The sequence below is a fragment of the Tigriopus californicus genome, chromosome 6 (assembly GCF_007210705.1).
Source record: "Tigriopus californicus strain San Diego chromosome 6, Tcal_SD_v2.1, whole genome shotgun sequence".
Classification (NCBI taxonomy): Eukaryota; Metazoa; Arthropoda; class Copepoda; order Harpacticoida; family Harpacticidae; genus Tigriopus; species Tigriopus californicus.
This window is the reverse complement of record NC_081445.1, coordinates 3,062,597-3,076,423: the sequence shown is the minus strand read 5'-3', so window position 1 is coordinate 3,076,423 and position 13,827 is coordinate 3,062,597. Positions and strand designations below refer to the sequence as shown.

General features: G+C 42.4%; 2 protein-coding genes across 5 annotated transcripts in view; one reads left to right on the top strand and one right to left on the bottom strand.

Moving 5' to 3' along the window:
- Positions 1 to 6,133, top strand: part of LOC131882845 (integrin beta-PS-like) — a 7,976-nt gene extending 1,843 nt beyond the window's left edge. Inside the window, exons 5-16 of one of the 4 annotated variants that reach the window (XM_059230148.1) lie at positions 349 to 433; positions 640 to 921; positions 1,216 to 1,368; positions 1,446 to 1,590; positions 2,005 to 2,147; positions 2,290 to 2,526; positions 2,607 to 2,651; positions 3,874 to 4,006; positions 4,262 to 4,428; positions 4,791 to 5,088; positions 5,159 to 5,298; positions 5,481 to 6,133. In XM_059230148.1, coding sequence (XP_059086131.1) covers positions 349 to 433; positions 640 to 921; positions 1,216 to 1,368; positions 1,446 to 1,590; positions 2,005 to 2,147; positions 2,290 to 2,526; positions 2,607 to 2,651; positions 3,874 to 4,006; positions 4,262 to 4,428; positions 4,791 to 5,088; positions 5,159 to 5,298; positions 5,481 to 5,549 — 1,897 coding nt within the window. In that variant the 3' untranslated portion in view covers positions 5,550 to 6,133. Of the gene's footprint in view, positions 1 to 148; positions 234 to 348; positions 434 to 639; positions 922 to 1,215; positions 1,369 to 1,445; positions 1,591 to 2,004; positions 2,148 to 2,289; positions 2,527 to 2,606; positions 2,652 to 3,873; positions 4,007 to 4,261; positions 4,429 to 4,790; positions 5,089 to 5,158; positions 5,299 to 5,480 lie in introns of all 4 variants that reach the window. The other 3 variants (XM_059230147.1, XM_059230150.1, XM_059230149.1) reach the window with 3 other exon arrangements.
- Positions 6,134 to 6,467: 334 nt separating this feature from the next.
- Positions 6,468 to 13,827, bottom strand: part of LOC131882846 (innexin inx2-like) — an 18,011-nt gene continuing 10,651 nt past the window's right edge. Inside the window, exons 2-6 of the mRNA XM_059230151.1 lie at positions 13,020 to 13,147; positions 12,289 to 12,502; positions 11,532 to 12,221; positions 11,145 to 11,410; positions 6,468 to 6,904 (exon numbers count right to left, since the gene is read on the bottom strand). Coding sequence (XP_059086134.1) covers positions 6,589 to 6,904; positions 11,145 to 11,410; positions 11,532 to 12,221; positions 12,289 to 12,502; positions 13,020 to 13,147 — 1,614 coding nt within the window. The 3' untranslated portion in view covers positions 6,468 to 6,588. The remainder of the gene's footprint in view (positions 6,905 to 11,144; positions 11,411 to 11,531; positions 12,222 to 12,288; positions 12,503 to 13,019; positions 13,148 to 13,827) is intronic.

Here is a 13,827-nt window from a genome sequence, read left to right as displayed (position 1 = left end):
CGACAAAAGTGATTTTTTTTGTTCCCCATCGGAACTTTTATTGTAACAGTCACGGAACCAGCCCACTTTTGTGGTCACGCTAATTCTCGGCTTTGGTTTTTGTGTGTGCGAGAGAGAGATTAAAACCAACCAATAAACTACCCTTTAGGTTAGAAGAGCCCTGCGATGGTTGTGCTGCTCCTTACGGATACAAACATCACATGAGACTCAGCACGGACACCTCGACCTTTTCGGTAAGCGTGACCATCAGCATTTGATCCCTAAGAACGCAACACTAATTCCTCTGGCAATCAGCTCTGTGCTTATAAGATCCAAGTCTGAAGATTTCAATTGATATACTTATGACAGGTTAATTGAGCCGTGCGATCAATGCGCTGCTCCATATGGTTATCAGCACCAAATGCCACTCACTGAAGATCCGTGGACATTCGCTGTAAGTCCTTAGGTGTTCCACAAATATTGCGGTGTTGTCAAGCCCTCCGAGTTTCAAACCCCTTTGCATATTTTTGGCATGAATTTGATTAATTTTGTCGTTAATCTTGACTCTTCCAGCGAGTGGTTGCCAGAGAATTGGGTTTGCTTTCAGTATAACCATGACATGTTCAGGTCCTAAAATAGATTGTGTTGCCCTTCCTTTAGGGAGAAGTGAAAAGAGCCCAGGTGTCGGGTAATTTGGACGCTCCCGAGGGTGGTTTTGACGCCATTATGCAAGCTATTGTTTGCAAGAACGAGATCGGATGGCGAGACAAGGCTCGAAAGCTTCTGGTATTTTCCACGGACGCCGGATTCCATTACGCTGGTGATGGCAAATTGGGCGGCATTGTCAAGCCCAATGATGGATTTTGCCATTTGGACTCCAAAGGCACTTACACCCATTCCACGCTACAAGATTACCCCTCAGTGTCTCAGATCAACCACAAGGTAAGAAGACCCACATCGTTGAATAAGATCCGTCGAAGCAAAGAACAACGGTGGGCATTGTTAATGCAAAAATGTTGCCCCTTTGATATAAATTAAGGATCTGTATTTGGTAATCAATTTGGTGTAATTGTGGAGCTATTAAAAGTCCATCATTGGAAATGAATGCAATAAAGACTAGGGCTTTTACGCAGATTCATCTTTAATTCGGCAAGTACAAAGGCTAAAATTTGGCTAGGTTTTGCACTCGTCATGGATCAAGAAGCCTTTTTATTAATATCCGGAGTTGGTTTTCAGGTGAAAGAAAACTCGGTCAACGTCATCTTTGCTGTAACCGAGGAACAGTTTGACGTGTACAACATGCTCCAAGCCAATATTGAAGGTAGTTCCGCTGGCACCCTCAGTGCCGACTCCTCCAATATTGTGGAGCTGGTCAAAGCCCAATATCAGGTAATTTAGTCAATGGAGGCAAGCGTCAGTTGCCTGTGTTGTTCAATCGTGCTTCATGAATGAGTTCTCACTTTCAGGCCATCACGTCCTCAATTGAGATGAAGGACAATGCCACGGGATCCGTTAGGGTGACCTACTATTCCAGCTGTGTGGGCGATGGGCCCGTGAGACAGACCAATAAATGCTCTGGACTTCGAGTGGGATCCAGAGTTCAATTTACAGGTGATTACGGAACTTATGATTGAATGAATGGAGATGAGGATTTGGGTTCATCCAAACATTGGGTAGTTCCTTTCTTGCACATTAGCAAATCTTCATAGATTGTTTTTCACATGATAGTCTACCAAAAGTTTATAAAGGTTATACCCTATAGCATTAGCGGTTAACTTTGGCCCTATTTGTGGTGGGCTTGCTCTGAGGGATTTGTTATGAACTATTGATGATTATTGTTTGTAAGCGCCATTAATGAGTTCAACACTATTTGCGGGCCTCTTTAGTTGCTGAGTTATTCAGTGTTTTTAATTCGAGCCCAGTTTTTGTTTTCATTTTTTTCTTTGTTGTGAAAGTAAACTCTCGACCGACAAATGCCTAATTATGTTGGCAACGTCAATCATCTTGCCAAATCTTTCATTCCAGCCAAGATTGAAGTAGTCAAGTGTCCCAAAGACCCTCGTGAATGGCGTCAAAAGTTCCAAATCTACCCTGTGGGCATCAATGAGTCCGTTTTGGTGGATCTGGAGATGATGTGCCAATGCGAATGTGAGCAGCCTGGGAATCCGGTGAGTACAACACATCGTCAATCTTATTCGCCCAGTATCCAAGATTAACGTCAACTCACATTCTCCATACATCCAATTACCTCCTCCGTAACAAATAAGGTTACAATTAAGTAAACCCATGAGGTAATCCATTCTGTTCCAGGGATACATGGAGAATGCGCCTCAATGCTCTGGGCATGGAACCTACATGTGTGGGATCTGCCAATGTCCAACAGATTTCTTTGGTCGACGGTGTGAGTGCGATCGGGAAAATCTCGGTTTCCACGGAGATCTCGAAGCCGGATGTCGACCAGATAACACCACGACAACTCTCTGCAACAACCGAGGGGATTGTATTTGTGGTAAATGTGAATGCTATCCTCGCGAAAATCCCGATGAGGTAAGTAGTGAGTTGGATAGTTGTTTTTTGGCGTCCCTTATAAGAGGGAACTAATTCATGTGGTTTTGCTTTGAAAACAGTTTCCGATGTTCTATCGGTACCAATATGATCCAAATTTTGAAATTGTAAGCTATACTGGAATGCATGGAACGTCAGTGTTCCCTTTAAATAGATCATCGCACATTAGCCTCGCATGTGACACATTAATGAAGGAATCACTTGCTCCCCAACCCGTGCCACTTTGTACGTAGTACATAGGAATCCACATTAGGTCAAGCTCCATTCTGCTCTTACATTTACAAAAGGGAGCACCATGCAAGCTTGCCAGTGGTGGGCTTATAGTGCACAAAGTTAAAGTCGTTAATTGCTGATTGGCTATTTGTCTTAAATACACTAACTGGAGAAAAACATTGACACTCGCTCACAATAAATTTCGCCAAAAAGTGTCCACCTCCGCAGATTGACAAAGATTGCATTTCAACATCTGTACATCAATATTCATCTTAATTATCAAAATAATATGCCTCAAAGATGTGGGCAAAAATCTGAATCGTGTATTTTCAGTTGTATGACAGATGATTAAACATAGTACAATAAGTTGTAAGTTCGCAACCTAATAAAGTATTTCTCGACGGACCAGAAATGGAGCGTAAGTTTGTTGGTCCTTAAATCCAGTCTCAAAGTAAATATCATGCTAAATAACAATTAGCGTCTTGTGACTAAACGATGCAAACCACCAGTATAAGATGTTGGGAGATTGAGCTCATTGTATTGAAAAACTAAATTAGGGTTTCACACAACCAAGTAGAATGATTAGACAAATTTATAGAGCATTGTTTCGAACAAATACACATTTCAAACATTTTTTGCTGGTTAAAGAAAGTAAGATAAACTCGAGCTCAGGCTACACTTATTCATTTTTGCAATATCTGAAGACGTATGAGGTTTTTTTTTTCTTGTGCCTTTTGTTGCGGTGTTTTTTCCGAACTGCTTCAGTAGTATATCAAAGAATGGTAGATCCATCAAGAAAAAATGCCGGACATTTTTTATATCCGTTTCTGGAACTGACTTAAGCTGAATGTTTTTGAAAGAATCTAAACATGAAGTTTATTTACCGTATAACTAGGCACTAATCACATCACACTCATACACTTTAATGTTCTAATTCTCGTCGTTACCCTCAGGCCTAATTGCACATTGTTGTAATCAATATAGGTTTACTCTAAAAACGTGTAGACCTCTGAAAGTTTGTTTTCCACCCAAAAGTGACCGAAATCACTTGGCTATTTCCAATTTGACCGCCCAATTATCATCTGTACCATTTTCTATTCAATTTGCCATTGCCAGATCGTCTCGGGTGACTATTGCGAATGCGACAACTTCTCTTGCGATCGCTATGATGGACTCTTATGCTCTGGTCCCGAACATGGTGAATGCGTTTGTGGAAAATGCGTCTGCAACTCGGAATACGATGTGCCAGGTATGCAGAAGTTTTGAAAACGATTCTAAAAAAATGCATATTATGTTCTCTTTTTTGTGAGGCGCAGTGTGACGTCACGGCTGGTAACAGTGAACGATTGACCCATTCTTTTAATACCGTGCTACCACTGTTCTTCTTTATACCTTGCATCATAACCATTCTCGCCGAGTAACCCTTGGGCAATCCAATTATCATGATAACGTCAACGCCATAATTCGTGACTCACTTTAATGTGAAACTCTACCATTGTTTCAGGATATTCTGCCTGTGAATGCCGCGCCACCAATGAGACTTGCATCACACCGTATGGAGAGCACATCAACAAGCTCTGCTCCGGTCACGGATCCTGTAGCTGCGGCGAATGCAAGTGCTTTGAGACTGAAGAGGGCCAATTCTCGGGTCGATTCTGCGAAGAATGCCCGGTTAGTAGCTGATTTATTTTCTGCGCATTTTTTCTTTGGTCTTGTTCTGAACTATTTCTCAACTGGTGCTGGTATTGGCCTGCTTACATTGCGGTTTGGCACATACAGCGATGAATTAACCAATTGTACGCAGTTACACATGTTGAAAAGACTCACACCTAAATTAGATGGAGCCAAATGAAGGAATCGCACATTTTTTAGGGAAAAGTAAAAGTATGAGCGACATTTCATATCGAGTTATCCAAATGAATTAGGAGCAAATGATATCACAGATGAGTCTTCCAGCATACATGATATATAAATTGTGAATAACCTTGGTAAGGAAAGTGACTTTTTTCATGGTTCATTTTTGCCTACCTCAGACATGCCCGGGTAAATGTGAAGAGCTGACCCCTTGTGTCCAATGCCTTCAATTCCAATCTGGTACTCTCGCGGACAAGGAGGACGAATTTGGTGTGGACCTTTGTGACAAATGCCCCTTTGACGTGATCGAAGTGGAAAAGGCCGAAGATTATGTCCGTGATGATGAACGGCTGTGCACATTCATCGATGACGACGACTGCCGGGCCACCTTCGTTTACGGTTACCATAATTCCACGGGCCAACTGATGGTGTGGGTCCAGACAACCAAAGAATGTCCCGTTGTGGTAGATGTCATGGGTAAAAGCACATAGGGTTACAGCAAAAGGTTCAGAGACGTTCGTCAAGCACTGCCCTGATATTTTTTCAGGCATCATCCTCGGGGTTATCGGAGCCATTGTCGCCGTTGGCCTACTTCTGATTCTGATGTGGAAGGTGTTCACCACCATCCATGACCGTAGAGAATTTGCCCGCTTTGAAAAGGAGCGAGCCATGGCTAAATGGGATGCGGTAGGTGTCTTCTTGAAAATTCAGATGAAATAATGGTTTCCACAATTGCTCTCGTGACAAGGTTTTGTGATTATTCTTTGAATGGTTGCGGATCATTTCACTCTTTTGCCGCAGTGGAAAGAATTATCAAGATTTGCTTGTTCTATTTTAACGATATCTGTTTGGTCTCTTTCGTCATTTAGGGAGAGAATCCAATTTTTAAGTCAGCCACGTCTACCTACAAGAATCCAACCTACAACGGCAAGATGTAAAGAAGAGGCCGATGTCAGGTCTCATTATGTTCACATATGAAATCTTGCAAGAACCATTCGATCTGATGTGTGGACAAAGCTGTGAATGGCCTGTTTTGATTGTGGATTTTTTATTTCCCCACCCAGATTGCGTCGGCAACCTATACTTAACTCATTTAGACTTGTAAAATATGAATCTCGAGTGCTTCAATCCATACTAGACCGATAACTCATCTCTTCCAGTAATCTGACTAGTCAATATGTACAGTCGGCCATGCATGATGATGATCTTTGGTTTCTCCGATTGTGTTGTACAATCATCGTTTACATGTTTTCATCTCCGAGAATTGGTGCTATGTAGAGACAATAAGAACATTCATTTCCTAATCACCCACCCAAACCCTACCCTACCCCTTCAATCGCGCTGCCCCTCCACATCTAACAAGAGTTCAAGACAATAATATGTTGTGCCTTCTTCAAACCAACATCGCCTTTCACCCATTTCTAACATGACTGAAACGAAGATCCATCCATAATGTCATTCATTTGCATATGGTTAAATTATACTTATTACAAAAAATAATAAATCCGTTAATACATTCATAGTCGAACGCCTCGAAATTATTTCAACTTTTAACAAGTACCTTGCCCAATTATGAGACGTACTCTCAACCATAAGACGTCAAAAAAATTGATTTGATTACGAAGTGCATCTTTGCGGCGCATTTTCGGAACAAGCATGTTTCAAAAGAACCGTTAAAAAACTGGATATCTTATAACATTTCAAGTCAATGTCTAGACACTTTCAGATATTGATCAAAGAGCTATCTGTGCATAGTTTATAATGAAAAATGCCAAAAAATGCACGCTCTTTTTACCATGTCTGCGGAGCATGTTTCCAGTGGGATGTGCCATAACACTATTTTCAGCCAGAACAAATGATTTTAGATATCTTTATTGGCAAGCTATGAAAACGTGATTGTGAAAAAAAACACAAACATGTCAATGCCTGGTATCTTGAAACACATCTTGAATTACATCATGATAGTTTGAATTACTTTCACGCATACTTGTGCTTCACCGGATCTGAGGGGGTGGAGCAGAAGCTAAGAAATCCCGGTTGCCGCACGCTTGGTTTTGACCACCTCCAGCATTCCATGTTATCGAGCCTATCTTCCTTCGGAAATAATATCTTCGCAAGGCTCAAAAGGTAACAAACGGATTTCCATTCGGTTGATCTTGTTATACTTTGAGTGTATAAGTATAATATGAGCCAGTCAGAAAAGTTGAGGTGGTATATCAATTGTCCCATAAGGATTCGATACTCGATTGTTTCAATTTCAGTCGATCCTTTTCTCTTTATCCACTGCAGAAACCTATAAAAATCGGAGTTTCAGAAACAGAATTAGAATAGAACAAAAGAGTCTAGACACGTGAATATTGGCAGCCAGAAGTTAATCCAGTGGTGCGCTGGTTGCACCTATGTAGTTGCAGTTATGCTTTCTGACGAGATCTCTTCATCTTTCAATGTGGAGTTTTCCAAAGTGGAGGAAGGCACACGGACAGGCGTTCATCCATTCATGCTCAGTTTCGATGGCAGGTTCAAAAAGGCCGGAAGAGGCAAATGCCAAAGCTGTTCCACAGTGGACTTCCTTGGGGTTGATCTGTTTGCCTCTAAGGTAGATAGAAACCACCATTCAAAACGTGGTAGCTGAATAGCGTATAAGATTGCCGTGATTTGGACAGGCCGCTCTTTGGGAAGATGACTGCAGTGTTCTTGGGGTCTCATTGGATTGCTCCCGGATGCGGTCAATGAATCCACCTCATGACACCTCAAAAACTCTTCTAGGTCGTTCTAGGTCTAAAAATAGTATTACGCTAGTCCCACCCTCTTTCTTAATGCCGGTCCAGTGAGGCCTACTCTAAAAGATCCCCCAACAGGATCATATCAACTCTAATACAGAGACAAATCAGGCTGCTGTCAACTCTAAGAACCTCTAAGCTATGGCTTTTATAAATCTCTGAACAGGTTTTGAGCATGAAGTGGATTCACTGAACGCATCCGGGAGCAATCCGATGTGAGCCCCAAAGAGCGGCCTGTCCAAATCACGGCAATCTTATAGGCTATACAGCTGATGCAGTTTTGCTTGGTTGTTTCTATCTACCTTAGAGGCCAACAGATCATGCCCAAGGAAGCCCATTGTGGAATAGCTTTGATATTTGCCTCTTCTGGCCTTTTTGAACCTGCCATGGAACCTGAGCATGAATGGATGAACGTCTGTCCCTGTGCCTCCCTCCACTTTGGGAAATGAAGAGATCCCGTCGGATAGTACACGGACTTCTAGAATTATGGACTGCGAACGAGCTTCCCACCAAATCGGCCTGCTCTTGGTCACAGCCACTCTGAGCCACTTTTCGAATTCAAGTAATAAAATAAGAAACGCAGATCTCCTCAATTAACGGTAGATCAATTTTATATCTATATAGCTCTAAAGGACTCAAGTCAAGACAGTGCTTCCTCCTTCAGCATCTCCGGATACTTCTGGGTGTTGATCTTGACACTCTGCTCCGCAAAGTCGAGCTGGTTCCTCCTAACACGCTCACGGACGGAAGATGTCTATTTAGAGGAAGATGAACCTTGGATATTTAACTTACAAATGCCAGAACCTTACACAGGGGCACGAGCCGACACAGCTTACCAACCAGTTAAGCTTATTAATCAGCTTCTCACAGGCTTGACGGACGACGAGGTCCGCAAGAGCATCAAGGATGCAGCCAGCCTTGGGCACGGTATTATTACAAACCCAGACGCCCTCACGCGAGCACTCGAGTTTTACGGTGATAAGGAACAAACTCGCATGGAGAAAAGACGATTGATGGCTGATCATGGTCCCTCATACCCCAAGCGCAAACCAGAGTACTTCCACCCGCGCGATCGAACGGAACCAATGGCCGTGTTCGTATGGTACTGGCTCTCCTACGCGTCCTATCCCCGGAATGACCCAACTCCTCGAGCCTCTTGATGGTCTTCGACACATCTTGCCTGGTCAACTTCAGCTCTTTGGCGATCTTGGACGCCGTCCAGCCTAATATGTAGAGGGTCATGATGGACTCTCTTGTCTTGGAGGTCAGATTTTGATAAGACTTGGTCGGTCGTCCTTAAAAGCCCACTGTGTCGTCAAATCAAAACTATTTCCTGTTCAAAGTATCATGTTGGAAAGGGTGGAATGTTGTCTTTCAAACGGGGTATTGAAAAACAGCGATAGATCTAAAGCTCAGGGAATGGTGATCAAACGCAAAGTCGTCACATTTAAGCCTATCCAAGGTGTGTGTACGGGCTATTGGCCTCATATCTTCACAGAGCACAACCTTCCCAAGTAATCCGGATTAGAACACCGGAAGCCACATCCAATATCACTGATATTAGTCGAGATCTCCTCTTTGTCTTTGTTTGATGGGTATTGGAGACACATGACCACAAGGAGGCGTCACCTGGGGATTGGGGGCGGATTCTAAAGAGCCGGGATCGGATAAACGTTATTCTCTACCGATTAGTACGCGGTGCTCATTTTTAGATTTGTGGCAAAATGTTCTAGGGTTTAGATAGAGACTTTAAGGATTGTTAAAACAGTTAGGTTCGGTTAGGCTGGGTTGGGTTAGGTAAGGTTTAATTAGGTTAGGTTAAGTTTCAAAAAATAGCACTGCCAACAGTTGGGAGTCTCCAGGCCCACAGTGCATGCAGTCAGAAACTCGATGACACTGGATAGGAAGAAGGGCTCTGGGCGGAAGGCAAACCTGGACCAAGAGGAGCTCAAGAAATTGGCCCAGGCCAATCCCCTTAAGTCCATGCGTGACATTGCCAAGGAACTGAGAGCGTCAGACATGATCATCAACAGGACCATCAAAAAGGCCGGTGGCAAGAGCCTTGTGAGGGTGGAGAGCAGTGATGAAAAATCATTAAAAACCAATTTTGACCAGGTGGCAGGAAGTGGCAGAAATTCCTTCAGAGTGGATTTTTGCCAACGAGTATATAACTTGGATGGGAAATTATTAAAAGCCATTTTTGACCACCTGGCAGAAAATGGTGGCAGAAAGTGGCAGAAATTCCTTCAAAGTCGAATTCTGCCATCGCAGGTGGAGAGGCCCCTCTTGACACCTGCAATGAATGAAACCCATCTCCTCCGTTGCAAGGTTCTGCTGAATGACCTCAAAAAGGCCAGAGCAAGCACGACCATCATCTTCAGTGATGAAAAAACTTGGACGGTTGACCCCGTGCACAATCGCCAAAATGATAGGCATCTGAGCTTTGAGGACATTGATGAGTCCATCAGGACACTTAGTACTACATAACACCCTGAATAAGACATGTCTTTGGGCTTTGTGACCTCTGATGGCAAGGCTCCTCATTGTGTGTGGTTCGCAGTTGGGTAGCGGCTCACTGGGGCCGACTTTGCGAAGACTTTGACGGAAAAGTTATTGTCATGGGTGTAGACCAACTCCCCACATGGAAACGTGGTATTCCAGCAAGATGGTGCGCCAACCCACACATCTAATAAGACTCAAGAGTGGTTGGCCAAAAACATTCCGTTTTGGGCCAAGAAGATGTGGCCGCCTTACTCACCCGATGCAAACCTATTGGATTTTACTCTCTGGTTGCATGTCCAATTCAAGGCATGCAATTTCCGCCAGCCGAACGTTGGAGCCCTCAAGACTGCGGTCAACCAACACTGGGGACGCCATGTCAGTGGAGTATATCCGCAAGGGATGCACGGCATTCCGTCGCCGATTGGAGGTCATTATTGAGTCCAATGGCTCCTACGTATATTGACGATTAATGAGGCCAAAATATAAAAACCCTGCCTTTTACATGTCACACGGCTCTTTTTTTACCACTGACTACTTAGATAGATCTGGATGAGCATGTGTATCTAAATGGTAAAGATTTTTTTCGCTGAGCCCGCTACTCTTGGGTGGCTGAAAGTAATATTGTCTTGAAATTCCGTTCAATGACATATGGTTCAACACCATTAGACTCTCCATTGGTAGCCGATGAAGGTAAAAAAATTCAGCAGGTCTCGCACCAAGACAGAATGGGATGTAGTCCTCTAATATAATGGAAAGTTCGATGAACATATCCAGTTGACGGTGGGTGAATCTTTTCAAAAGTGTGGTTGGATATATCGTACGTTCAAGTCCAGAGATAGCATCACGATGCTAACTGTGTACAAGTCTCTTGTCCAGCCACATCTTGAATATGAATATAAGTAGAAGACTAGCCCGGTCTGCCAGCTCAAATTCAATCGTAGACCAATTATTGCATAAATTTAAATTGGTAGGAATTCGACGAATCATAATCTTTTATTTCTACAGTAATTGGGCCTACATTCCACGTAACGGTTAGTAAAACCAAAAATATGATGGGAGTCCTAAACCATGGCTAGTCTTATGGCCTAGCTATGTCAAAACTGACATCTAATGCCCTGAGCCTAAATTGGTTCTAAGTTCTTGCCATGTGAAACACGTTTCTTTATGGTTATATGAATCAGGTCATTCGGATTGTTTTAACTGCAATATGCAAAAATATGCTATATGTGCTCAAATGTCCGCAGGACTTACCTCGGTTCATAGTCGGGCTTGAACATCAAATATGTTTGATATATTATATTGCCAAGGGAGCAAACCGCCAGCAGAAAGAACCAGACCCACAAGAAGAGGAAAATCTTTTCATTGATGATGTTAACGCCCAAAACGCATAGCGAGTCCAAAGTCTCGATAGTTCCGGATGGGCCGTACTTGTGGAATGTGCACTTGGTCATTGTAGGGAAAATAATGGACAGAATATCTGTTCGTTCCTTGGACTCTCCACATAAGAGAGTGAGTGCCTGAAAAATAACGATAATCCACTCGAAATCGATCGTAAAGAGTTTGGCCTTTCTACACCAAACATAACTTTGAACAAAGTTCATCCAGTGAAGATAATTCGGTTGATGTTTTTGTGATTACCTTGAAGCCATACGAGAAAAATTGGTAATCCAGGAATAGGTTCGTCAGCATTATTTGGACGATCAAATTTACAAAGCTGGCAATCTCGCATATGTAATGATTCATATCCTGGCAGCGGTGTTCGTTGTAATGGTTCACCAAAACGCTTTTGGATTTAGTTGCTGAGTGTTCCTCAGGAGCTTGTGTCAATAGATACTTTAACATGTCCAAGGGGGAGATTTCCTCAGGCCCGTTTTCGATCCATTCAATAAATTCTCCGGTATCCAGGTAACTAACCCGTTCCACAAGATATTTCACAATGTTTGGCTTCAGGAGTTTACCTTGGAAGCATTCCACCACTTGCTTCATGTTAAGAGGCTTCCTCTCGACAAGGTAACTTCTCATTTCAGGAACGCGATATTTACGTGGTAAGTTACTAAGGTGTTGCACCATGGGCTTAAAGTCTTCATTTGTCACATTCTTCACAAGAAATTCCACCAAATCAGCCAAGACTATTGCGTCAGGCTGCTTTGAACGTTGACACAAGCCAAATGGGAGAGGTTTTTCTCCGCCCTTCTTATCGTTATCTTTGCACATGCACTTTGGTGGACAACTGGCACCCGTCTTTCCACCCTTCTCGCCGGCATCTTCGTCATCATCACCATCATCGTCATTGTCCTTCTTCTTTTTAAACAAACTCTCGACCAACTTCTGTAAAGGGTTGATTTATCTATTGGATATCACGAATCAATCTCTCCGATAGTCGGATGACCCATACCTTAAATCTGCCTCCCTCCATACATTTCCAGAGTGCCTGTGGGGCGTAGAAGCAAGCACATTGGAAAAAGAGGAACAATGGAACCCATTGGTAGTAAGCGTGGTACATCTTCTCGTCCTTTCCAGTGAAGGGGCCCACTCCCGGATAAATTGTTTCGTTGGTTGGTGTATGGAAATATTTGGGAAGCGTGAATGTGCTCATCATCCAACAATACCTGGGCATATTTTTTCACAAATAGTAATTAGGGGGTTGGGCCCAAATTAGTTAATGAGAGCTGAAAAAGCTGAGCCGAAATTAAAAATACATTGTTTACATCCATAAGCATTTCTTTTTTGTGCCTTTTTCCGGTAAGTATTGGTGACTGCTCGCAAACAGACATAAAAACATTAATTTCTGGCTCGTTCGCGAATTTTGCAAATGTTAAAAAATGCGAGAGACTGAGCCTCGTCGCCGTCAGTTCCGATTCTTCTTTCCCACATTTGTTCGGGGTCGTACATTTGCCGTACAAAACTGGAAGATAAATTTATCAAAATCCCCTCTTTGACTCGAACTGCAGAAAAATAACACAGTTTGAGAAATGGGTCAATATAAAAGGTAATTTTAACATGTTTTTTCGTTGTAGTTTAAGCTAAATTCGGGACATTTTGGGCAAATTCCCCGTCAAGTTCTCATCAAGACCACATGGGTGAAACTGAAATGACAAATTGCTCAAATGAACAATTTGTACTCACCTGTTTAATAATTTCTTGGGTAATTTTAAACCTTTATCGTGGTAGCATTGGATAGCAGAGTCCGTTGAATCGTAGAAGCCATACATCGAAGACAAAATCACAAACAGGGCAAGAACAAAACTTGTCACCTTTGGCAGTGGGAGGAAAAAGACGAAATTATTTGATTGAGTTCCAAAAACACCAAACCAAAGTCCACTCTGCTTGAACCCAATATTGATACGCATAATCATTGCCCTAATCTTTCCTCAAATAATACACCTTGCAAGGGATGGGCTTTGAATCCCAAACCAAAATAATATAATTTCAAATTCTATGATTGAAATTTGAGTCTTAAATCATCAGTTATTGTATGGTTTGTCCATCTTTGTTGACAAATTCGACCACAATAAAGCCATGCAACGTACATCCCGTGTATTGAGTCAAGTGATCAAGTGAACACTTGTTTCAGGTAATGGTCCTTTTTGATTGATATGCAGGTGAAGGATTTTCTTTGAGAAATTTTTGGAAGCCTTACATGATGCATAATCTTCAATCCCTTTAAACGCAACCGGATAATTTTTCAAAATTAGCTAGTGTAGTCTTAGATTTTATAACGAAAAAAATAATTTGAACTTTGATGTTTGTTATTGCTTTGAATGCCCAGAGAGTATCAGGTTTTGGTGCCCGCGGAATGGATTGAAAGGGGAAAGTCATGTTTTTTAAGAATTTAATGAAGTATTGTGCACTATTTTGCCACTCAGCTGAAGTCAACTTTTGATTTCGGTTCAGAGCCCTATCAAACCAAACTGATTAAATCATTAAACTCCCG